At 40.1% G+C, this 23,183-nt stretch overlaps 3 protein-coding genes across 3 annotated transcripts; all 3 read left to right on the forward strand.

The window, feature by feature from the left end:
• Positions 1-1,198: 1,198 nt before the first annotated feature.
• On the forward strand, positions 1,199-3,139 carry LOC127975958 (AP-3 complex subunit beta-2-like). The gene is made up of 6 exons (XM_052580023.1): positions 1,199-1,214; positions 1,541-1,708; positions 2,097-2,277; positions 2,363-2,531; positions 2,784-2,871; positions 2,952-3,139. The coding sequence occupies exons 1-6, from the start codon at positions 1,199-1,201 to the stop codon at positions 3,122-3,124; spliced, it is 795 nt and encodes a 264-aa protein (XP_052435983.1). The 3' UTR covers positions 3,125-3,139.
• A 388-nt stretch (positions 3,140-3,527) lies between these two features.
• On the forward strand, positions 3,528-11,178 carry LOC127975822 (AP-3 complex subunit beta-2-like). Its single transcript, XM_052579823.1, has 5 exons — positions 3,528-3,742; positions 3,832-3,916; positions 4,340-4,437; positions 9,057-9,195; positions 9,997-11,178. Exons 1-5 carry the CDS (start codon positions 3,628-3,630, stop codon positions 10,145-10,147), a joined length of 588 nt encoding a protein of 195 aa, XP_052435783.1. The 5' UTR covers positions 3,528-3,627; the 3' UTR covers positions 10,148-11,178.
• Positions 11,179-14,051: 2,873 nt separating this feature from the next.
• On the forward strand, positions 14,052-18,114 carry LOC127975960 (cytoplasmic polyadenylation element-binding protein 1-like). The gene is made up of 6 exons (XM_052580025.1): positions 14,052-14,211; positions 15,756-15,958; positions 16,056-16,311; positions 17,339-17,452; positions 17,878-17,967; positions 18,074-18,114. The coding sequence occupies exons 1-6, from the start codon at positions 14,052-14,054 to the stop codon at positions 18,112-18,114; spliced, it is 864 nt and encodes a 287-aa protein (XP_052435985.1).
• Positions 18,115-23,183: the final 5,069 nt, after the last annotated feature.

A 23,183-nucleotide genomic window follows, 5' to 3' on the forward strand; every position in this document is an offset into this window, starting at 1 on the left:
ATGAACAGTGTTAAATGTAGTCAATTTTAAAACGTAATTTGAAAAACGTTAGACGAACATCTAACAGAAAAATGTAAGAAAAAAAAGGTTCCATTAATGATGTATAAATACAATACAATTTTTGCGCTAATGTTTTGAAAACATAAATGAAGACCAGATAGTTTTAAACAAACTTTCTAATAACGTTACTGGAAGAGGGTTTGTTCATTAGCCAAAGTTCTGAGAACGTTCCCTGTTAGCTGGGTCATCGCTTAGCACTTAATAATGAACCAAATGTTTATGAGTTGTGCTGTGCAGATTGATTTCAGCATTAAATTTGTGAGTGTGTTTATGCTGTTACCTAATTTGCATAATTTGCATTGAAAAATAATGACTGCTAAATTGAGCGAATTTAGTAAATTGAACGCTAGAACATCATTGCCCGATGTAAATAATGCTATTCATTCTGAGTGAATTCCCCCTTATTTGCTTGTTCACACCAAGAACGATAACTATAACGATAACTATTAGCGCCCACACCAATGGTTTATTAAAAGCATGCACTGCAGTTTTGTTGTCTGACACTTTAAATGCTTACATGCTTTAAAGTCGGATGCATCCTGATTGGCTGTTAACATTTTTATTGTTCAGCAGCTCGAAATTTTTTTTACAATGATTTTCTTTCTGATGTTCTTTTATGTCAGGGATGTCACACTCAGTTCCTGGAGGGCCACACTCCTGCACAGTTTAGATTGAACCCTAATTAAACAAACCTGATCAAGCTAATCATATAGTTACGATTTATCCTCTATATAAAGTTATCGTTCTTGATATGAACGCGACACTTTCAGTTGCTTTGACTGAAGCTGTTAGCAAAAAATGGACATAAAACGCATCCAAATACGTTTTAATCTGTATCCTTGTGTGTACTTTTTAAATCTTTCTTTTCTGTTCTGTTCTTTTCTTTCCTCTTCTTCTGGCCATCTCACAGCATCATTATTGCGTTTCTTTTTATTATTTCCTGTTTGCCAGGTTATTAGGCTGCTCGAAAGAGTCACCACTTTAACCAGCGTGAGTCTGTCAGTCACCCTTAGCGTCAGACCCAAAGAGCTTTTGCCACCAGCCTAGCGTAGCGTCTGTACTGTGCTAGATCAGCCTTTCCCGTTCCTCAGCCCTTGCTCTATGATTAAAGACCAGAATCCTCCAAAACACCCCGGAAATGGCCTACAGCACTGGTGCTAGTTGCTAATCACTTATCTACTTTCTAATCACCACGCTGATTCTAGCTTAAAGTCAGATGAATCTTGGGTAAATCAGTGCTGGTGGTCTTTGGGGTCTTTTTTAGGATGTGATCTCTTTAATTAAATGTTTAAGCGTACAGAACAAGAATAAAAGTGGCCATGAATGCACAACCTTCCCTGCTGTAAACCTCAAATGCTGAGCGAAGAGAGGCACGTCTCTCTATAACTGTAATTTTATTGACCTATGAGTGTAAACAAAGATGTTTGCTGCTTTTAAAGAGGCATTCATGGCCGTTATATGATCCTCTTTCTCCAATTAGGCCCTTCGGATGTACTTGAGCTTGTTTTGATGGAGTTTTGCGATCCTTTGCAGATTCCAGATTGGAGCAAATGCACAAGCCGGAAGGATAGTAAGGAGAAGAAAGTAGAGAAACCATTCTACTCCGACTCAGACGGAGAATCTGGTCCAACCGAATCAGCAGACAGCGGTAACTGTGGTGAACGCTACATCTCGTCAATGGGAAAATTTAGTTATTAGCCATATAGGAAGCTATCACATTAGACAGCATGCCTTGGTTATTATCTTAACTAAAAACGTCTTACACAAAACGTTTTAAACAAAAAGTCTTTATTATGTATTTATTACAAAAATACATAAATCATGCAAATATTGAAGAAAAAAAAGTTATTTACATGAGATTCAACATTGATAAACACAATGTTACATTTTAATTAGATTCCTTTATTAGTGAATAAAAATGATTTCAGTTTTAAAGTATTTTCACCACCAGTTTAAATGAAAGTTTACATTAAGCTCATTACAGTGTTAATCTTATTTCGTGCTAGTTAATATGATTTTGCTCGCTCACCTGACAGAATCAGATTCAGGCAGCGGTTCAGAAAGTGCTAGCGCCAGTGATGAAAGTGGCTCTGGTTCAGAGAGTGGAGAAGAGACTGAGTCTGAAGAGGAAGATGAGGAGGAGGAAAAGAAAAAGAAAAGAAAGAAGCATCTGGACAAAACCAAAGCAAAGAAACCAGTAGAGGAGAGCACAGAGAGGTGCGCCATCCACACATCACACCAAATCAATGTCAATCATTTGTGTTTTACCAGTGTCTCATGTTCTGCTCCATCACTCCCACAGCGAGCAGAGCAGTGGCTCCGAGGAGAGAAAACGAGGCAGGAAGGCTGTGAAGAATCAGAAAAGTGCCTCAGAATCAGAGAGCGAATCAGAAAGCAGCGAATCAGGGGACGAGTCGGAGGATGAGTCAGAGGAGGAGTCTGAGTCCGACACTGACATCAGGAAGAAGAAGGTTGGGCTAGATTAAAATAGAATACTAGCTTACTACATAGTTAATACTGTGCATTATATACAGCATACTGTGTGCTGCTTTTATTTAATTTTTTTATAATAAACTCAACTTAAAAGTAGTATGCTACTGTTGTCAAATGAGCTGCATAGGAGATTAAACAATGCAGACAGTGAGTTAACAGTACTATTATGCTATTTTGATGTTAATCTTATGGATAAGAGTTCATGTAAAACTTTTTCTGATTTCCCTTAGACGCCTGTATCAAAACAACCTCCCAAACAATCCAAAAAAGAGAGCAAGAAGGAGACGCAGGAAATGTCTTTGCTGGATCTGGATGACTGTGAGTAAAACCGCTCACACATTCAAGATCAAAGACATATGCTTGAATGTTAAAGCACAATTGGTCTTTCCCTCTCCCAGTTGAACCAGCTCCAGCATCGGCTCCAGTGACTCCGGTTAACTTCATGTCCAGTAGTCTGGTGTCTGATCTGGAGGGTTTGTCACTGACTGACACTATTCTAGCACCTACAGTGAGTTTTGGGCCAAAGTACAATTGTAAATGTGCAATAAATACAGCAGAAATATTGTCATAACTCTGCAGAAAGAGTCTGCAGAAAAAGTTATTTTCTCTTTATAAATAATTTTTTTAATAATTGTTTTTATGCATCTCTTTTAATTTTTTTCAGAATACAAAAAAGAAAATTTAACATTTTTGTTTTTAAATATTGTATTTAAGACCTTTTTCATTTTATATTTTACATTTTGAATAGAAAGTTTAAAACAACAGCAGTTACTTTAAATATAAATCTTTTGTAACATTATAAATGTTTTTACTGTCACTTTTGATCAATTGAATTCATCCTTTGCTGAATAAAAGTTTTTATTTCTTTTCAAGAAAAAAAATATATTTCTGGCCCCAAACGGCACTATATAGTATAATTGATTCGATATATATAAAAACTCTCTTCTGTTTTCTCACAGAGAATCACTCCTTCTGGTTCGATAAAGATGTATGAGCTCCTACATCGTATAACAGGTGAGGGTCTTGCGGTTGAGTATTGCTTCAGCCGGGCTGCCCTTCAGTCCAGACCCTAGCATGGTGGCCGTCCAGATCCAGTTTACCAACAACACCAACTCTGAGACCAAAAACCTGCACATCGAGGAGCCCAGGCTGCAGTTTGGGATGAGGATCCGCGAGTTCGCTGAGATAGGTCAACGACCCTGCACTTTATGAGATTTTCTAAACAAGCTTTTAACTACTTTAAGTTTATTTTTGTTCTGTTTGTATGCGTTCTTTCAGACGTGTTATCAGCAGGTGAATCGGTTACTGTAGTGATGGGCATAGATTTCTGTGATTCTACACAAGCAGCAAACTTTCAGCTGTGGTGAGTGTTTAAGAAGAGCTAAATTATAAACTTTAATTTTCCTGATGTCCACTTATATCCCATCTCCGTTAACACCAGTAAAATATGGAGTGCCACAAGGATCTGTCTTAGGTCCTATGCTGTTTTCAATGGACAGAACTTTCACAGAAAATTCTAAAGTAACTACCAGTAATAGTTCCATAATGTAATGGTTAGCAGTAGCAGAACATTCTTAGAACATATTTTTGTTAGCTAGTAAGTCACCTTGACATTAAATAAAAATAGAATGGTCAATTTATGGTAGTAATTTAGCTTTTCATGGCAATTCTTCGCCCTTACAATTAAATGGGCTGCATATTTGTTTATGTAAATCACCTCCATTCATATAAATCATATAACAGTTTCTTGACTCCAATTCCAAGCATCTTTGTTTACTTTTTTCAGTACTCACACCCGCAAATTCTTCGCTTCCATCCAGCCGCCTGTCGGGGAGCTAATGACACCAGTGTTTCTGACAGAAAATGACTTCAAGAAGGAGCAAGGTAAGACAATGTCAGCCCATCCTCGTTTTAGCAGCCCCAGTTGCTCTATAGATTTCCTCGAAACGCCTGTCATTGCTTTCTTCCTGTGTAGCAGTGTCTCTCTGAAATTCATTTTCAACAGATCATATGACAGCGAGAGAAATTATGTCTCTCTTTTATTATTCATGAAATATAAATTTCATGTTCCATGGCTTTTCCTAATCTGAATTCTTCCATTGTGCATTAATACTACATATTTGCGTGACCAGAATTTGGGCTTTTGGTACCTAAGACCCCTTTCTCATGTACTAATTTGCATGCAAGCATGAGCTTCTTGCTAAACTCATTAAATCATTGCTCTCATACAATTCATTATTTACCACAGCGCAAAGTGTTGTGTACTATTAGCTTCAAAAGCAGGTACAGTAAAGAAAATCCCTTGGAAGTGGAATTAATACCATATTAGTACAATTGTTATCATAATACAGGAGGCTAATCTAAATCTAGGACAATTATAACCTGAAGTTAGCATGCTGCTAACAGCTCAGCATAAACGTTTGTCAGTTTAGCATTTTAGTGTGTTTGTTTTAAATTCATGTTTTCCTCTTCCGTGGGCTCATTTTGCCGCTGTTTGTTCGAGAATCTTTTGAATGGTAAGTTTATCTGATGTAGCTAATTAGCATAGCTCCTCCTCTTCCCCTATCGTTCCTGATTTGTTTGCACAGACACACACAACCGAGAACTTTGGCTAATATTCTGACAAAGTTATGAAAAATGTTCTTCCTGTAATGTTAATAGAACAATTGTTAAAAGTTATCTTTAATAATGTTCTCAGAAAGTTAGCACAATGACGTTATTTATACATTGTTCATAGAATTAATTTTTTGTGAAACATTAGTCTTACATTTTTTACATCTGTTAACACCTGTTTGAGAACGTTCAGAGAAAATTAATAAGTAATGTTCCCATAATGCTAAAATGGAACGTTTGCATAACAAAGAATAAAAATCCATTTCAAAACATTTGAAAGACGTAACGTTTTGGAAATTCAGAGAACACTGAAATTTTTTGGAACATTGAGACGTTTTCATAAGTTAATGGGAATGTTAGCCAAATGTTCTTGGATCATATTTTTGTTAGCCGCACACCCCTTCCTGTTATTCTAGAAATGCTTTTGCTTCCAGCTGCTCCTCCCTCTTACCGCAGTCTCCAGCCTTGGCGACTGTTATCATGACTATGCTTTTCCTCACGATATGTCAAGGTAACATTATGCCAGGAATGTGCCTTAGAAACACTGAACCTGTCCGAATGACCCTGAACCATCACGACACTTGTGAGGCCAGCACACTCAGGGCCGTCTGAAGGAATTTGGGGGCCCCAAGCAAAATGGACATAGAGGCCCCCCGACCCCCGCACGCACGCAAAGCCTACAGGAACCACAGCATAGCCATACAGTTTAAGTTCACCCACACTTTAAATAAATAAATAAAGTTTACAGTGCAAATACTGCTTGAAAAAATAGTTTGGTGGGAATTCAATAGTGATTTGCACTGTTTTTGTTTTCTAATAATATGACAGCACACACTTGTCAGTTTAAACTCTGGGCTGTGCAGGATATCAGATATAATTATAGAGCTTGTGGTACCTTGGCTATATAGAGGAAACATCAGCACTGAGAAGTGATGCATCTGTTGATGTTGAGGATGAAGTTGATGGTGTAGCTGGGAAAATAATTGAAAAAAAAAATCTGAAATTACCTGTGAAGTACGTTTTACCATTTCACTGTTAGCATATTGAAAGAGGTCACTATTAACAGCTCAGGGGTGCGTTTCCCAAAACCATAGTGGATGAGTTAGATGGTAGACACTTTGTAATAACAATCATTAATAGATGGTAAATTGCTAGTTAATTAATCTTTAATCTTTGTCATTTAACTGTTCGCAAACAGTATTTTTACTTATTATAAAGTTTACCGAAAAATTTAAGATATGTTAACATTTCCATATTTTGATATTAGAAGGGAAGGGATGCAGGCAGCTGCTTTCACTACCAATGCTTAAAAACATCCCAAGCTAATGTTTGATACACAGAATTTATTGTGTGGTTTTCCTAACCCCCATTTGGTAAATAGATTATCACGGTGGAATAGTATAGCATGCTATTTGCTATGCCACTTTCATCTAGGGCTGTAGCTATCAAATTTGTTATTAATCGAGTATTCTACCAAAAATTCCATCGAGTAATCGGATAAAATGTGTTTTTGCTTATTAATATTAATTATGCAAGAGAAAATAACACTCCTGGATCTCTTAAAATGAACAACTAAGTTTCCTTTTTTAGAAAATTTATATTTTTTATTTTTAAATGCATAGAATGCAATGCATACATCAAAAATAAACATTTAATTATTACCCATTTTTTCTCTGTCTGTACTTGTACCGTGAACAATGACAATAAAGTTGACAGATGAATTACGTGCATTTAAGTGCCATTCAGTTGTGGTTTTAAATAAAGCATTTTCTGAGATGCACATTTAAACACAAAACATTAATTTAATTTATATTTTAATTATTGAAAATTAAGCAAACTTAGCTTTTGGTAAACAATGGGGATTTACTATTAAAAATGGAACATGGAAGAAATTTTGTGTGATTAAACCTTAAAAAAAAAAAAACGTTTGATTTTTTTTTTTAGTAGTAGGCTATATGTGTAATGATTAGACAGAGAGGTTCGGATCCATGTGCAGAACTTTTAATGAGAATGGTCAGACAGGCAATGATCAGTAACGGCGTCAGGTATGTGGGGATAATCAGAATCGAAAACAGGAACAAGCAGATGTCGGGGGCAGGCAGCAGAGAATCAGAGTCGATATAAACAATCCAAAGGTCAGGTACAGAGAGATCAAACGCAAGGAAAACGCTCAGAAATGACAGACACAGCAAATCAAGACTTCGCAGTGAGTGAGAGTGAGTGTGCTGCTTATATGTGTGTGTAAATGAGGTGCAGGTGTCGCAGGGTGATTGTGATGCAGTGACTATGGGTAATGTAGTTTGGGTGTGGTGCAACAGTATGAAAGGTGCTAGAGTCCAAGTGATATCTGGTGGTTGATGGGTGGAAAGGTCCTGAGTGGAGTGCCCTCTACTGAAGCTCATGGGCACTCCATCTAATGATCGTGACAATATGTACATTCTGGTGAACAATAGTAATACATCTCTGGCAAATATTTGTCCAGAACAGGACTTTTATTTAGACGGGTTGACGTACCTTTACAGTTCTGTGTTTGTGATGTGACGCTAGTTTTACTCAGATCCAACGGTCAAATGCTCATGAAGTGACTGTCAGAGCAGTTCTGGAGATGTTGTTCATGTGTTCTCGTCTTATTTAGTGAGACAGCAGACGCTGAAATTACCGCGAGCCTCACGTGCGCTTCAGTGTGTGTTAATAAAGGAAGTCGCGCTTCTGCTCCATTCATTAACAGAGACACGCAGAACATGAAGGATTCATATTTAAACAGACTGTTATGGCTGAATATTTACAGATATTAGTCCATCACGTGATCATGTGGTTGGCTGGCTGCTATCAGCGACTACTGAGAGGGGCCCCCTTGAGGGGGATCCCGATAACAGTGTCATTACACGTTACTGCATTGACGATCAAAGGGGCGCTCACACAGTGTCGTTGCATTTTATTTTTTACCAGTCGTTGTCTTGGGGCCCCAGGCCAGCTCGGGGCCCCAAGCAATTGCTTGGTTTGCCTGCCTTGTTGTGACGGGCCTGAGCACACTCTGTTGTGTAATGTCTACATAGACAGCTACCTTCCAAGGTAGCGTTATTAATACATTTTGAGCTTTTAAGTGACTGAACTGAAACATTTTTAGTGGGCTGCAGCTCTGTTAATGCACAAGAGACCAGACAGACGTTCACTGTTGAGTCCAATACTCTGACATTATCATGTGGCAAAGCTAAGAATGCAATAAATTTAAGTACCTTTAATTATTTTCAATTTATGCTTTTCAGCACATAATATATTTCACATTTTTCTTACACTGTTCATAATCTTGGTTGACCATTTAAAAATGTTTGTTTGTTGCTATGCATTCTGGGCATTGTTTCTACTTTTAGCTTAAACTAATTAAAAAAAAAAATTGAAAGTGAAATAAAGCGGAAATAAAATATAAATATTAGATGGAAAAATTTTAACATTAGAAACACCAAAAATAAGAAATGTTGCCTTGTCACCTAACTAAAGTACTAAGTACTAAAATTACTAAAACTAAGACTGAAATTTAAAGCTAAACAGAAATATTAAAAAGAAAAAGCTCATAAAAATGACAAACAAAATTAAACTAAAACTAAAAAAATCAAAAATGAAAGTTAATTCAAAATAGTAATAAATACCTTACACTGATATATATTTTTGTATAAATATTTATCCGATATTTATTATTATACTGGTTTTAGATTCTTTAATTTAGTGTGTCTGTTTTTTGGTTCTGGATATTGGATTGGTTGATTAAACAATAATAACCTGTACAAAAGATTTAAAATTTTCAGTAGCTTTCAGCTAGTCTGTAGCAACACATCATAGGACAGTTTGATGGAGCACTGGTCTGAAGATATGCTTTCTGTCTCTTTTCACAGGTAAACTGATGGGAATGAATGAAATCTCAGAGAAGTTGACACTGGGAGACAAATGCGTGAATGAACATGTCATCGTTGAGAGAGTCACAGCCACCGCCAACTTGAGCAGAGTACAATGCGGTTCAGATAAAGAGTGCAGGTAACACACACACACATGAAGACAGTGGCCCTGTCCCAAATGAAAACCTTTGGAGTCCACAAAATCTTGCATAGACTGTTATGTGGTAAACAGCTGGGGGCGCTAGTGAGCACACTTTTGAACCAAATAATGACAAATGGGACGCCCATTGGTCTTGTAGACAAAGTACATACTAACTGTCCTATTTGGGATGGGGCCTTTGAGTTTTAAAAATCAGACCTCAAAGGGAAAATTCTCTAATTAATTACTCACCCTAATGTCATTCCAAATCCTATTTGGAACACAAATTAAGATATTTTTGATGAATTCCGAGAGCTTTCTGACCCTGCATAGACAGTAACACAAGTACCACATTCAAACCCCAAAAGGTTGTGCTACGAGTTGTTCAAGAAGCTTTGTGAATATTTTTTGTGCACAAAGAAAACAAAAATGAGGACTTTGTTCAAGAGTTTCTTCTCTTCTATGTCACATGGCCTATTTTATCAATGTCCTTATTACCATTCCGGGCTTCGTCTGTGGGACAGTAGTTCCATTGCTCTCTATGGAGGGTCAGAAAGCTCTCGGATTTCATCAAAAATATCTTAATCTGTGTTCTGAATATGAACAATGGTCTTATGGGTTTGAACCGACATGAGGTTGAGAATTAAAATTTTTGGGTAACTATCCTTTTAAGCAATGTAAAGGGTCCATTATTTGAGAATGTTAAACTCTTGAAATCTTTCTTCGCTTTGCTGTCTGTTTTTCTGGCCTGTCATCTTTTATAATCTCAGTACACCTCCTCCCTCCTGCTCCTGTTTACAGATTCGCAGGTAAAACAGTGAGCAGCGGTTGTCTCGTGCTGGTCACCGTCTCTACGAAGGAAGGCGGCAGAGCTCAGCTGACGGTGAACTGCGAGAAGATGCTGATCGGCACAATGCTGGTTAAAGATATCATGCAGGCCCTGTCGCAGTGATGGCGCCCCCTACAGTCAACACCCTCCTACTGCTGCTTACCGCATTGAGTCGCATCTCTGTGTAGATATTTTCCCAATGTGGACTGGCTTGTAGCAACAAAAAAATACTTTGAACTGACATTAGAACAGCAACAGTAACATACACAGCCCCTAATCAGGATGTTCCTTTTATTTTCCTCTGTTGAATGTTGCATGACATCAAAGACAGTTGTTAAAGACACCATAAATTCTCCCCAATTAATGCACAAACCTATGTCAATTTCAATTTAGAAGCTCTGTAGGATAAACAGTACATGGCTCAAAGTTTTTGGATACCAGCTTGTATCCATCTGCTCAGTGAAACAAGTTTAATAATCATCTGAGTGATTCATCAGTAGAAACCCTGCGTGGTTTATTTTTAGTGTTTATCTTTCACATTTTCTGAATCTAATGTCTTACATCTGATGCCAGACCTCATCCCAAATGACAACAGCAGAAACCACTTCAAAACTGCTTTTGAAAACATGAACTTTGTTCAGCTCTCTAAAACATGTGCATTTTGGTTTCATATTGGTTTTAGCTAAATCAAAAGCTCCGAAACACATCAGTATGAATTTATCGGATTTCAACATCTCTTTCCACTATAATGTATGTCTTATCTGTATTTGCGAATGTGTAACTGCTGAATTTAGGACTATAGACTGGTATATCACTCAACATCCATCAGCTTTTTGTTCTCTTGAAGCTCTCGGAAGAATACAGTATCTCACAATCCGGTTATTTTAGGTATTTTAATGCAGTCTGGAGCCGTTTATCCTGGTGAAGACACTGTTAGTAGTTAGTTTTAGACCTTTTATAGTTATGATGATGTGCTTGATGGCATAAACCGGATCTTCCTTTCCCGGAAATCCAGCTTTACTGACTCATCTCTGTGTGACTGTGGGAAATCATTTGTTGTTTGAATATTATATCTCTATTTATTATAAAGAGTTTTAGATGTCAATAAAAGAGAACACACACTCAAATTAAGATGGCTTCTATTTTTTATTCAACTTTGTATTTATTTATTTATTTATTTATTTATTTATTTATTATATTTGACCGGGTTAAGTTGTCACTCTTTATTGGTTTATTTATAAATAGTTGCATAATAACTTAATGTCTACAGAAAGTAGGCCTAACTGAACGTTTTCTTCGTTGTTGACAAAGAATACAGTTCACTGAACAAACGGTTGTGACAACATGCCCCAATAGCGGTCACAACAAACTTATCAATTTAAATGATAAAACTATTTTTAGTATAATTTTTTAAACATATCTGATCATGAATGTTACATAAAATTATCTACAGACAATTATTGTAATTAATGTTTATTTCGTTAGTTTTTTTTTCTTATGTTTGTGTGACAACTAGCTCCGCAATCCACTGACTATATCCTATTTGGTCACTGCGCGTGATTTGCTCGTGCTGGAGTCATGCACCTGTTTAATCCGAGAATGACTGAAACGTGCTCTGGTTTGAACCCTAACGTGTGGTTGAGCAGCAGCCTAACACTCGTTTTGAGTTCAGCGTCCTGAACTGTCTTATAAAGTCAAAGGTAGCGTCTTTTTTTGTCTTTTTGAGCAGCTCTAATGGATTTCTACAGGGTAAGAGACGGTAAAAGAGGGTTTTACACACTTTCAGTTTCAGTTTTTTAATGGCGCGAATTCTACATCAGCACCAAACATTCGCAGCTTAGCTGTGTGTGATGAACATAATGCAAACACAATGTAGACCTACAAAAAATGAGGTAAACCATAAAAATCCAATTTACTTAAGAATAAACAAGATGAAGAGCACTAAGGCATACAAAAAGAAAGAAAAGAAGTAGTATTATTGCTGTCTAAATATGGAGCTAGGTTTTAAGACACCATAATGTTCCCTTAACCTTAAGTGGAGTTTCATTGTTTGGTAGGTTGTCTTAAACTTGTTCATTTGTAATATTGAGGTAGAGCCAGACGTCCTAGCAAGCTAGGCCTTCTCAAAAAGTCAAGTACAAATAATGTTGCTCTTTGCTTTACTAGTTGCAAGCCGCCTTAAAGGAAATGTCCAGCTAATATGAACATTTTGGCACCTATTTGTGCATGTACCATATGTTTATTTTAACAGAGAGAGAAAACAGACTGCAATGCTGCATATGGAGATCCTGGAGCTCACAGGCCCTTTGGGCTGTTCACAGGAGCCAATCCACTAAACATTTGGAAACACGTCACAGGTGAGAGGTGACATGTTTCTGGTCTTATTGTGAACAATTAATCACTGCCTGTTATTCCATAAGGTCAACATAAACTTACAATGAGCAAAACGTGTTACACTGTATTAATCTTTGTTAGTTGATTTTTTAATAAAATTACAACTGTTGTTTGTTCATGTTAGCTCAGGTCCATTAAATAATAATGAATAATTAGGAAATGTTCAAATTAACATTAACTTAGATTCATTTAAGATTAATAAATGCTTTCAAGGTATTTTATTGTTGGTTCATGACAACTAATGTAGTTAACGAATGTTAACAAATGTAACTTTATTATAAAGTGTTGTTACTGTATATTAGGAATAACTTACTCTGCAACACTGATAGTTTGATACTTTCCTCTTCCGCTGTTTATTTAAAATAATCAGTCATGTGTGGGGCACCATACACATTACCTCTCCTTGGAGAATATAATTTTTTAATACTGTATGTGGAATATATTTGTCAGGTAAAGTTTTACTATATGCAAAGATTTTACTGGATTTTTATATGTGGGCTAGTAAATTTCACAAATTATTACAAAGAAACAGCAAGTAACACAACTTTTTGAATTAGAAAGACTGAAACAGTATTATCAATATTAATTACAGCTTTGGAATTTTTTAATTTATAAATTTTTACCACAATAATAGCTGGACATGAAAATTTGTTTTCAAATTTTTTGTCACAAAGAATGTTAGGTGATTAGTTTGAAATAAAGCCGGCTTCAAAACTGAGCGCCAATGAACAAACACAGCACATTTGACAATGCATAAATCTGGACATCATGTTTCACCGTGTTTCATACTTTTGGACACAGCTATTGTGGTGCCAGTGTTGGCGAAAGATACTTTTGAAAGTAATGCATTACAATATTGCGTTTCTCCCTAAAAAAAAACAATTAGTTGAGTCAATAAGTTACTCTTTATGAAAAGTAATGCATCTCATTGCATTACTACAACATTACTTTTTCTCATCTAAAAACATTATTTTGTGTATTTGGTGTAATGCAATGGGTTAATGCGGTTTAAGGTTAAAAAAACACATTATTTTCCACATAATGTACATTATTGTTTCTCCTCTGTGTCCCGCCTTTCTGAAACACGTCGATTTTTACAAAGCTCATAGGTCTTCAAAGAGAGGTGTGCAACTGTGATTGGGCAACTGTCTAGTGTGTTGTGATTGGCTGAATGCTTCAAGCCTGTGACGGAAGTGTTACACCTTTTAACATACCCCTTTACAAACTTCTTTCTTTGCGTGAACATTTGGGTGGCGTTATGCAAATCTTCCCACATCGTGACGTAGACATGTAGGGGTGTGTTAGAACGAGGGGTTTTAGAGGGGTGTAGTTGACTTAATTTTATAAAGAATATCTCTTTGGATTTGAGACTTTAGGTCTTTGCAGCTTTACAGAGTTTCTTTATGCACCAAGAGCTTGTAACGCTCCAAAGAGAAAATAAAAATTTTAATCACATCATATGACCCCCTTAATATAAAAAGGATACTTTTGGACACACCCCCATCACGTCGCTGTTAGTATGAACCAGGTTCGGATGTGTGTTTTTGTGCCTCTGTAACTCTCTCTCTCTCTCTCTCTTTCTCTCGCCCTCATAGATGGTTCGGGCACAGCCTGCTCTCCGCTGGTTAGCAGCATGCTGTTGGCTCCAGAGCAGCAGGATCCTCTGGCTGCCGTGCCCAGTGTTGATGAGCCCAGTCTGGGCCTGCTGTCTCTGAGCTTCCCCTACTGGAAGCAGCAGCCCTGGAGCCGCCCCGAGTCCCAGCGGCCGACCCAACCCTGCTCCCAAACGCCCGGTGAGTGAACCTGTGCTTAAATGTTGAATAGCCGCTCCTATCTTTCTGTTCAAGCTAGTTTCAGACAGCTTCTCAGTGCTTTAGTCTTGATTATGTAGGAATATACATAAATATATAAATAAAATAAGTATTTGTAATATTTAATATAAAAATACAATATTTTGTAATGCAAATAAGATAATAATATATTGATATCCCTTTAAATGAGATACATTTACTTGAGTAGCAAAATTTTGAAGAAATTAAATAAGAAATTGACTTCAGAGACTGCCTTGAATATGATTAATATTGTTACTTTATATATACATTATATATACATTATACATATTTATATATATAAACGTAAAATACATACTTTTATATTTTTTTATATGATATCTATATTTACTGTTAAGTGCATCATTAATTGAATGTATGATTTTTGTATTCATTTAAATATATTCTAATAAATATTTTGTATTCATTTTATTTAAATATATGATAATTAAAAATATGTAGAGATCTTTATACTTAAATATAGAATATATATATTAAAATATAGTAAAATATTTTTATTATTTTATAGAATATGTTTATTACCTGAATATTTTAATACTATATATATATATATATATATATAGTGAAATATAGTTACATGTTATATTTTTTTCTATAATATATGTACATTTACAGTAAAGTACATATAAATTGCATTTCATTTCGACTTTCCCTTTTAGCTTCACCATCTCAAATTACAAGCATAAATGCATTTGTACATCCGTGTTTTAAATGAAAGCCATGATGTGCCTAGGGTTTGTTCTGACCCAAATCCAGTAATAGACACACACACACACACACACAGACTGAGCTGGTTTCTGCTGTCTCATCCAGCACATCTCTCATTCATTCAGTCTTTTTACAGGATTAGAGACAAAGTGTTATTTTCAGACAGATATACACAAATCATTAACATGCCACCAAACTCACATCACTGGTTGAGCCAGATGTTGGCCAGTTTGTAAAAAGTAGGTAATACATATTTGATGTTTATATTTTATAAATATTTTTGTATTTTGGCTCGGTAGGGTTTTAAAAAATATATATTATTGACAGGAGTCTCTTCTGCTCATCAAGGCTACATTTATTTGAACAGAAATATAATAAAAACAGTAATATTGTGTAATAATTTTTTTTATATTTTAATATATTTTAAAAAGTAATTTATTCCTGTGATGCAAAGCAGAATTTTCAGCATCTTTACTTGAGTCTTCAGTGTCACGTGATCCTTCAGATATCAATCTAATATGCTGGTTTACTGCTCAAGAAACATTTCTGATGATTATCAATGTTCAAAACAGTTGTGCTGCCTCATATTGTTATGGAAACTACATTTATTTTCAGGATCCCTTGATGAACGTATGCATTTTATATATGGAAACACTTTTTTTCTCACTAAAACATACCATTTAGGAAATTTAATTTAAAGGATATAATTGTCAAATGACAAAAACTGTAAAAATTTGCTCTGTCAGTAAAAAGCAAAGCCCACTGATTCTCTCCTGCAGCGTTGGATCTCTTGGGTGCTTCAGAAGGCGCTGATTCGGGTCAGCAGCACTCTTTCCGGGCCCACGAGTCTGCGTCTGGAGATCCACTGGAGCGCTTCTCCAGCCTGATGGCGGCGCTGGAGCCTCACTCTCTGCTGCACTCAGGATCCAGCAGTCCCGTCAACTCAGAGAACAGTGTGATCTCGTCAGGATCTGACCACCTGGTGAGCCACAACAACACTGCGCTCTCATACAGAACCCATCGTGGAAGTGCAGTGATTCTGACAGTGTTACAGGAGTAACAAGTTCTGTCTCTGTTAGGTCTCTCTCAGAGTCTCTCCTCCGTTGCCCCTGTTGCTGCCCATACAGCAGGCGGAGGGTGTCAACCTAGACACAGATGCTCGTTTAGAGCAGAATCGCCTCAACACCTTTACAAGCGCTCCCAGTGCTCGGGCCGAGGGGTCAAAGGTCGGTTGCTGGTCCACAGGTCCCGTCTGGCCCGGCTGGGATGCTTTGGGCTTGAACAAACCCACGTTCTGCATCGAGAGAGAGGCGAAACTACATAAACAAGCTGCAGGTACATTAGCCAACCTGCTATACAGATTCGGAAGTACAATTACCCTTCGATTCACTATAAATGTTACATACACAAGAGAAACTGAAAGCGGGTGTTTTGCGATGCACTTTTGGAAATTGAACAATTTTTATATTGACATGAAGTGGTAAAAATGTGTGAATGCAGATGGCTAGTTTTCAGCATTTCACATTGTGACTGTGAAGATTTATAATAAGCAATGTCAAATTAATTCCGTAAAGTCTATTTATCATATTGATTAATCAAAATTATCAATTAGCATCATGATCAAACTTTGCTTGATATTTTATACCTTTTATCAAGTAACAAGGCCTTTTAGTATAAGCTAAAAATACAGAGGTGGACAGTAGTTAAGTATTTTTACTTTACTCAAGTAAATTAAAAAAGTATCTGTACATCATTAGACGTATTACATTTCAAAAGTCTTACTTTTTACTGCACTATAAAAGTTTTTTTTTTTTCTTTAATACTTAAGAACATTAAAAAGTAGTACTTTCTTGTACTCAAGTAAATCTTTGAATAACTTTTACTTGAGTAAAAGTAAAAAAGTAATAGATTTATAATGTAATTAAGTATTAAATGATGTTTGATATGAAACGTAGTGCAGTAAAAAGTACATTATTATGATTTGGAGTGTGGTGAAGTAAAGGTTTCTAAAGAAAAACACTGATAAAGTAAAGACACCTGCTGCCTCTGAAAATGAATTATATTATTATGATGTGGTTGCACTTAAACAACAGCATTTTTTACTCATTTATTTTTACACGTTCTTTTTACATTTTGTCTAAATGTTCATTAAACTATTCAATTTCTAAATATAGATAGATAGATAGATAGATCTGTGTAGATTAGTGTGTAGATTTCTGACTGTTATTTCATATGTCAAGCTTTAAAAATGATTAAATACTTAAAAGAACACATATTAAAAACCTTGCATTTAATTGCGCTGCTCACTGTCTTTAGCTTTTATTAATAATCCTGTGATTTTATGACTGACTGTTTCTCCCAGCCGTAAATGAAGCCACTTACACCTGGGAGGGACTTCTTCCTCCACGTCACTACAAAAACCCTGTTTACTCCTGTAAAGTGTTTCTGGGAGGAGTGCCATGGGACATCACAGAGGGTGAGATGACTGACACTCGCTTGAGATGGAAATAGACACATTTCTGGGGTTTCTCAGCAGCGGAAGTCATCGTAGTTGGGTATACTTCGAGGGCAGTGAATGGGAGAGTACGGCACATATTTTTTGCATTCCCATTTGCTCAAATAGTACAATGTTCAATCAAAATAAAAAAGTTGAGAGAGACTGATAACAGCAGTCAGAAGAGAGAACGATGTCAAATTCACTTTCCCGCCCATAGACGCATTAACTAGCTTTTTTTTATGTCATTTGATGCAAAGGTGATGTAATACAAAATGTAGTGTTAAAAATTTAAACAAGTAAAAAAAACGAGCATCATCACAGTCTTGTGAAAAGGGTCCATTGTTATTCTGTATTATGTTTCTGAACACAAATAGGTTGTAAATAACCTTTCTCTCTCTGTCTAGCGAGTCTTTTGAACACATTCAGTGTTTTTGGTCCATTGAAAGTCGAGTGGCCTGGGAAAGATGGTAAACATCCACGCTGTCCTCCGCAAGGTAATTCATTTTATAGCAGCATATATATCATCTACAATCCAGCAGCATCTCATACTGAGTCACGGCAAAAATTACAAACGTGGAAACATATTTGATGTTTAACCAGATAAAGCTATATTTATCAAATCTGAAGCATCTAAGAACTAACTTTTTTGTTCTTTTTTTGTGTGACATGTATTTTGCCCCCTGGTGGATTATTCATGCTTTTCAGGAAATAGAAGACTTTCTATTAGAAGACTTGTTCTATTAAAATCTTTTCCAGATTCTCAGCATTCTTTGTCACATACCTTTCTGATGGGAAATCTTTGCTGAGTTTAATCAAATACAGCAATAATAACTTTTATACTGTTATTGATATTTCAATTGTTATTCAATTTATATTGTTACTGATATTTCAATGAATATCTACTGTAGCACCTTTAAATCAATTGTATTTTGTTATTCTTTATACACTCAAAAAAATAACTCTTTGAACGAACATAAAGAAATCATGGAAAGGATTTCCACATGATTAATTTGCTTTATTTCAGCATTATGCAATTCTTTTACTCCAATTTAATGTACTTACATTGGGTCAACTTAATTTATTAAGGTTGATTCAACTTATTTACTATGGTTGGGCAAAGCTTAATTTAATAGTGTCAGCCCAACTAATCTGCAATGTTTTGGACAATGTTTTTAATAATTAAGTTCATTTTACAAAATAAGTTTAAGTAAACTTAACAACCCTTAATAGAGTCAACAAACAACAAATTAGTTAATTGTACCTGAAAATGTTAAATAATGATGACATAAAATTTGAATAATGCCATTTTAGGAATGCCACCCCCTTGCATTAGGATCATGAGCAGCTGATTAAAATTACTTTTCATTTAAACCTTTCTATAATTACAGCTTACCAAGCAAATCACAAACATATTTAAATTACAAAGCAACATTTCAAACCTCTTTGTTTGTTTTGTTCTAAAACTTATTAGAACAACTTAATTGCTATAAATTGTATTACTCATCTACCTATCTAATGGTGCTACACTTCTCCAAGAGGGTGACAGAATAACAATTACCCATAATACACTGCAGAAATCCTCAGCCAATGAGATGCAAGTCTGTGTTGGTTTCACTTATATGTTACCTTTACGCAAAAATGTTATGTTGACTGAACAAATCATTTTTAAGTAAAGCTGACAATACACACTTTTTTGTTGAATGAACTAGATTAAATCAAGTTCACATTGTTAAATAAATTTTTTTAAGTAATCATAACATGAACGGATTAAGTAAAATTAGCAAAGGTGAAAGTACATTTTTTTGAGTGTAAACTAGTATAGTTTTTTATTAATATTTTGAATATATTTTTTTATTGTTTTTTTTTTTTGTTTGTTTAATTCGTTTTTATTTCAGCTGTAGTATTAATTGAGTTTTTATTTTTATTTATTTCCAGTAAGTAATTTAATTTCAAAGGTTATTGATATAATTTTGGTTTATTTAAATTCAAATTACTTTAAAATGTCTTCAATAATATTTGTTTTAGATTACAATAACCCTACTTAAAATGCCTTTCATGGTGACAATAAAATAATCTTCAAACCATTTAATAATTAAAGTATAAAAAAGTAAAAAATAGATTTTACAAAGATATATCGATTTTAGTTAAACAAATATTTTACATGCGTATATTTTATAAGGACGGTGAGGCCACGCTGGGCCTCAGTCGATCGAAAAAGCCCCTGGAGCTCAACCTTCAAATTTACAGAGAACCAGACTAGGGGGAGCCGTCTCACTCTCATGCCCAGGAGGGTGAGGCCTCGTTGGGCCTGGGTCGCTCGGAATTGCCCCTGGAGCTCAACCTTCAAATTTACAGAGAACCAGACTAGGGGGCGCCAACTCACTCTCATGCCCAGGAGGGGGAGGCCACGCTGGGCCTGGGTCGCTCGAAAAAGCCCCTGGAGCTCAGCCTGCGAAGCGCTTTTGTCATCACCCCGATGGCGGGTAAAAACGGCATCCTCTATCGGGCCGACCTCCGGGGTCGCGGGCGAAATCGGAGCTCTACCCGGGAAAGGTGCACCATCCTGGGCAAGGCCGCCGGAGAGGGGGTGGTTGGATGTTCGACCGGGGCCCGCTCGGAAACGCCGGGGCCTAGGGACTTGAAACTCGGGTCGTTGATAGGGCCCGTCGGCCCCTCTCGGACGCCGCCACCCCCGAGCCGACAGCCCCCCGGGGGCCGGGGATAGCGCCCCCCAAAGTTCGAAATTTTGAACGGCCGTATCTCGCCGAGGCCGAGACACAGGGACTTCAAACTCGGGACCTCGGTAGACCCTGAGGCCCCCTATCAGACGCCGCCACCCGCGGGCCGATGGCCCCCCGGGGGCCGGGGATAGCGCCCCCCTAAGGTCGAAGATTTGACCGGCCGTATCTCGCCGAGGCCGAGCCCCAGGGACTTCAAACTCGGGTCGCTGATAGAGCCCGAGGCCCCCTACCTGACGCCGCCGGCCCCAGGTCCCCAACCCCCCAAACTTCAGGATTTGTGCCCTCGTAACTCAGGCACCGGACCGCCCCGGGACTCGGCCCCGAGGCCCTCTACCTGTCCCCCGAGTTTCAGCCCCGGGGACCCCCGCACCGCGGAGATATCGGCGAGAAACCGCGCCGCGGCCGAAATCGGAACTCTACCCAGGAATGGCGCACCGTCCTGGACAAGGCCGCCGGCGAGGGGGGGGGGTTGGAAGTTCGACCGGGGCCCGCGCCGGAACGCCGAGGCCTAGGGTCTTGAAACTCGGGACGTTGATGGAGGCCGTCGGCCCCTCCCGGACGCCGCAACCCCTGAGCCGATAGCCCCCCGGGGGCCGGGGATAGCGCCCCCCAAAGTTCGAAAATTTGACCGGCCGTATCTCGCGGAGGCCGAGCCCCAGGGACTTCAAACTCGGGTCGATGATAGACCCCGTGGCCCTCTATCAGACGCCGCCACCCCAGAGCCGGTGCACCCCAGGGGGCCGGAGATAGCGGCCACCGAGACAGGAACTTTGAACGGCCGTATCTCGCCGAGGCAGAGACCCAGGGACTTCAAACTCGGGTGGGTGATAGGCCCCGTGGCCCCCTGTCAGACGCCGCCACCCCAGGGCTGGTGCACCCAAGGGGGCCGGAGTTAGCGCCCACCGATGTAGAAACTTTGAACGGCCGTATCTCGCCGAGGCAGAGACCCAGGTACTTCAGACCCGGGGCGATGATAGAGCCTGAGGCCCTCTATCAGACGCCGCCACCCCAGAGCCGGTGCACCCAAGGGGGCCGGAGATAGCGCCCACCGAGACAGAAACTTTGAACGGCCGTATCTCGCCGAGGCAGAGACCCAGGGACTTCAGACTCGGGTCGATGATAGACCCCGTGGCCTCCTATCAGACGCCGCCAGCCCAGAGCCGGTGCACCCCAGGGGGCCGGAGATAGTGCCCACCGAAGGTGGAACTTTGAACGGCCGTATCTCGCCGAGGCAGAGACCCAGGGACTTCAGACTCGGGTCGATGATAGACCCCGTGGCCCCCTGTCAGACGCCCCCACCCCAGGGCCGGTGCACCCCAGGGGGCCGGAGTTAGTGCCCACCGATGTAGAAACTTTGAACGGCCGTATCTCGCCGAGGCAGAGACCCAGGGACTTCAACCTCGGGTCGATGATAGACCCCGTGGCCCCCTATCAGACGCCGCCAGCCCAGAGCCGGTGCACCCCAGGGGGCCGGAGATAGCGCCCACCAAAGGTGGAACTTTGAACGGCCGTATCTCGCCGAGGCAGAGACCCAGGTACTTCAGACCCGGGGCGATGATAGAGCCTGAGGCCCTCTATCAGACGCCGCCACCCCAGAGCCGGTGCACCCAAGGGGGCCGGAGATAGCGCCCACCGAGACAGAAACTTTGAACGGCCGTATCTCGCCGAGGCAGAGACCCAGGGACTTCAGACTCGGGTCGATGATAGACCCCGTGGCCTCCTATCAGACGCCGCCAGCCCAGAGCCGGTGCACCCCAGGGGGCCGGAGATAGTGCCCACCGAAGGTGGAACTTTGAACGGCCGTATCTCGCCGAGGCAGAGACCCAGGGACTTCAGACTCGGGTCGATGATAGACCCCGTGGCCCCCTGTCAGACGCCCCCACCCCAGGGCCGGTGCACCCCAGGGGGCCGGAGTTAGTGCCCACCGATGTAGAAACTTTGAACGGCCGTATCTCGCCGAGGCAGAGACCCAGGGACTTCAACCTCGGGTCGATGATAGACCCCGTGGCCCCCTATCAGACGCCGCCAGCCCAGAGCCGGTGCACCCCAGGGGGCCGGAGATAGCGCCCACCAAAGGTGGAACTTTGAACGGCCGTATCTCGCCGAGGCAGAGACCCAGGGACTTCAGACTCGGGTCGATGATAGACCCCGTGGCCCCCTATCAGACGCCGCCACCCCAGAGCCGGTGCACCCCAGGGGGCCGGAGATAGCGCCCACCGAGTCAGAAACTTTGAACGGCCGTATCTCGCCGAGGCAGAGACCCAGGGACTTCAGACTCGGGTCGATGATAGACCCCGTGGCCCCCTATCAGACGCCGCCACCCCAGAGCCGGTGCACCCCAGGGGGCCGGAGATAGCGCCCACCGAGTCAGAAACTTTGAACGGCCGTATCTCGCCGAGGCAGAGACCCAGGGACTTCAGACTCGGGTCGATGATAGACCCCGTGGCCCCCTATCAGATGCCGCCACCCCAGAGCCGGTGCACCCAGGGGGGCCGGAGTTAGCGCCCACCGATGGAGAAACTTTGAACGGCCGTATCTCGCCGAGGCAGAGACCCAGGGACTTCAGACTCGGGTCGATGATAGACCCCGTGGCCCCCTATCAGACGCCGCCACCCCAGAGCCGGTGCACCCCAGGGGGCCGGAGATAGCGCCCACCGAGTCAGAAACTTTGAACGGCCGTATCTCACCGAGGCAGAGACCCAGGGACTTCAGACTCGGGTCGATGATAGACCCCGTGGCCCCCTATCAGACGCCGCCACCCCAGAGCCGGTGCACCCCAGGGGGCCGGAGATAGAGGCCACCGAGACAGAAACTTTGAACGGCCGTATCTCGCCGAGGCAGAGCCCCAGGGACTTCAAACTCGGGTGGGTGATAGACCCCGTGGCCCCCTATCAGACGCCGCCACCCCAGAGCCGGTGCACCCCAGGGGGCCGGAGATAGCGGCCACCGATGGAGAAACTTTGAACGGC

Source organism: Carassius gibelio, chromosome B17 (genome assembly GCF_023724105.1).
Source record: "Carassius gibelio isolate Cgi1373 ecotype wild population from Czech Republic chromosome B17, carGib1.2-hapl.c, whole genome shotgun sequence".
In the NCBI taxonomy this organism is placed as follows: Eukaryota; Metazoa; Chordata; class Actinopteri; order Cypriniformes; family Cyprinidae; genus Carassius; species Carassius gibelio.

What these genes read in the sequence shown, in the direction of transcription:
- LOC127975958 (XM_052580023.1), top strand. An exon ending in CTGACATCAGGAAGAAGAAG is followed by an intron (nt 2,532 to 2,783) that starts GTTGGGCTAGAT and finishes GATTTCCCTTAG; the next exon opens with ACGCCTGTATCAAAACAACC. An exon ending in TTTGCTGGATCTGGATGACT is followed by an intron (nt 2,872 to 2,951) that starts GTGAGTAAAACC and finishes TCCCTCTCCCAG; the next exon opens with TTGAACCAGCTCCAGCATCG.
- LOC127975822 (XM_052579823.1), top strand. Translation starts at nt 3,628, where the DNA reads ATGGTGGCCGTCCAGATCCAGTTTACCAACAACACCAACTCTGAGACC. An exon ending in CCGCGAGTTCGCTGAGATAG is followed by an intron (nt 3,743 to 3,831) that starts GTCAACGACCCT and finishes GCGTTCTTTCAG; the next exon opens with ACGTGTTATCAGCAGGTGAA. An exon ending in GGTTCAGATAAAGAGTGCAG is followed by an intron (nt 9,196 to 9,996) that starts GTAACACACACA and finishes TCCTGTTTACAG; the next exon opens with ATTCGCAGGTAAAACAGTGA.
- LOC127975960 (XM_052580025.1), top strand. Translation starts at nt 14,052, where the DNA reads ATGCTGTTGGCTCCAGAGCAGCAGGATCCTCTGGCTGCCGTGCCCAGT. An exon ending in ACTACATAAACAAGCTGCAG is followed by an intron (nt 16,312 to 17,338) that starts GTACATTAGCCA and finishes TGTTTCTCCCAG; the next exon opens with CCGTAAATGAAGCCACTTAC. An exon ending in TCCACGCTGTCCTCCGCAAG is followed by an intron (nt 17,968 to 18,073) that starts GTAATTCATTTT and finishes ATGTTTAACCAG; the next exon opens with ATAAAGCTATATTTATCAAA.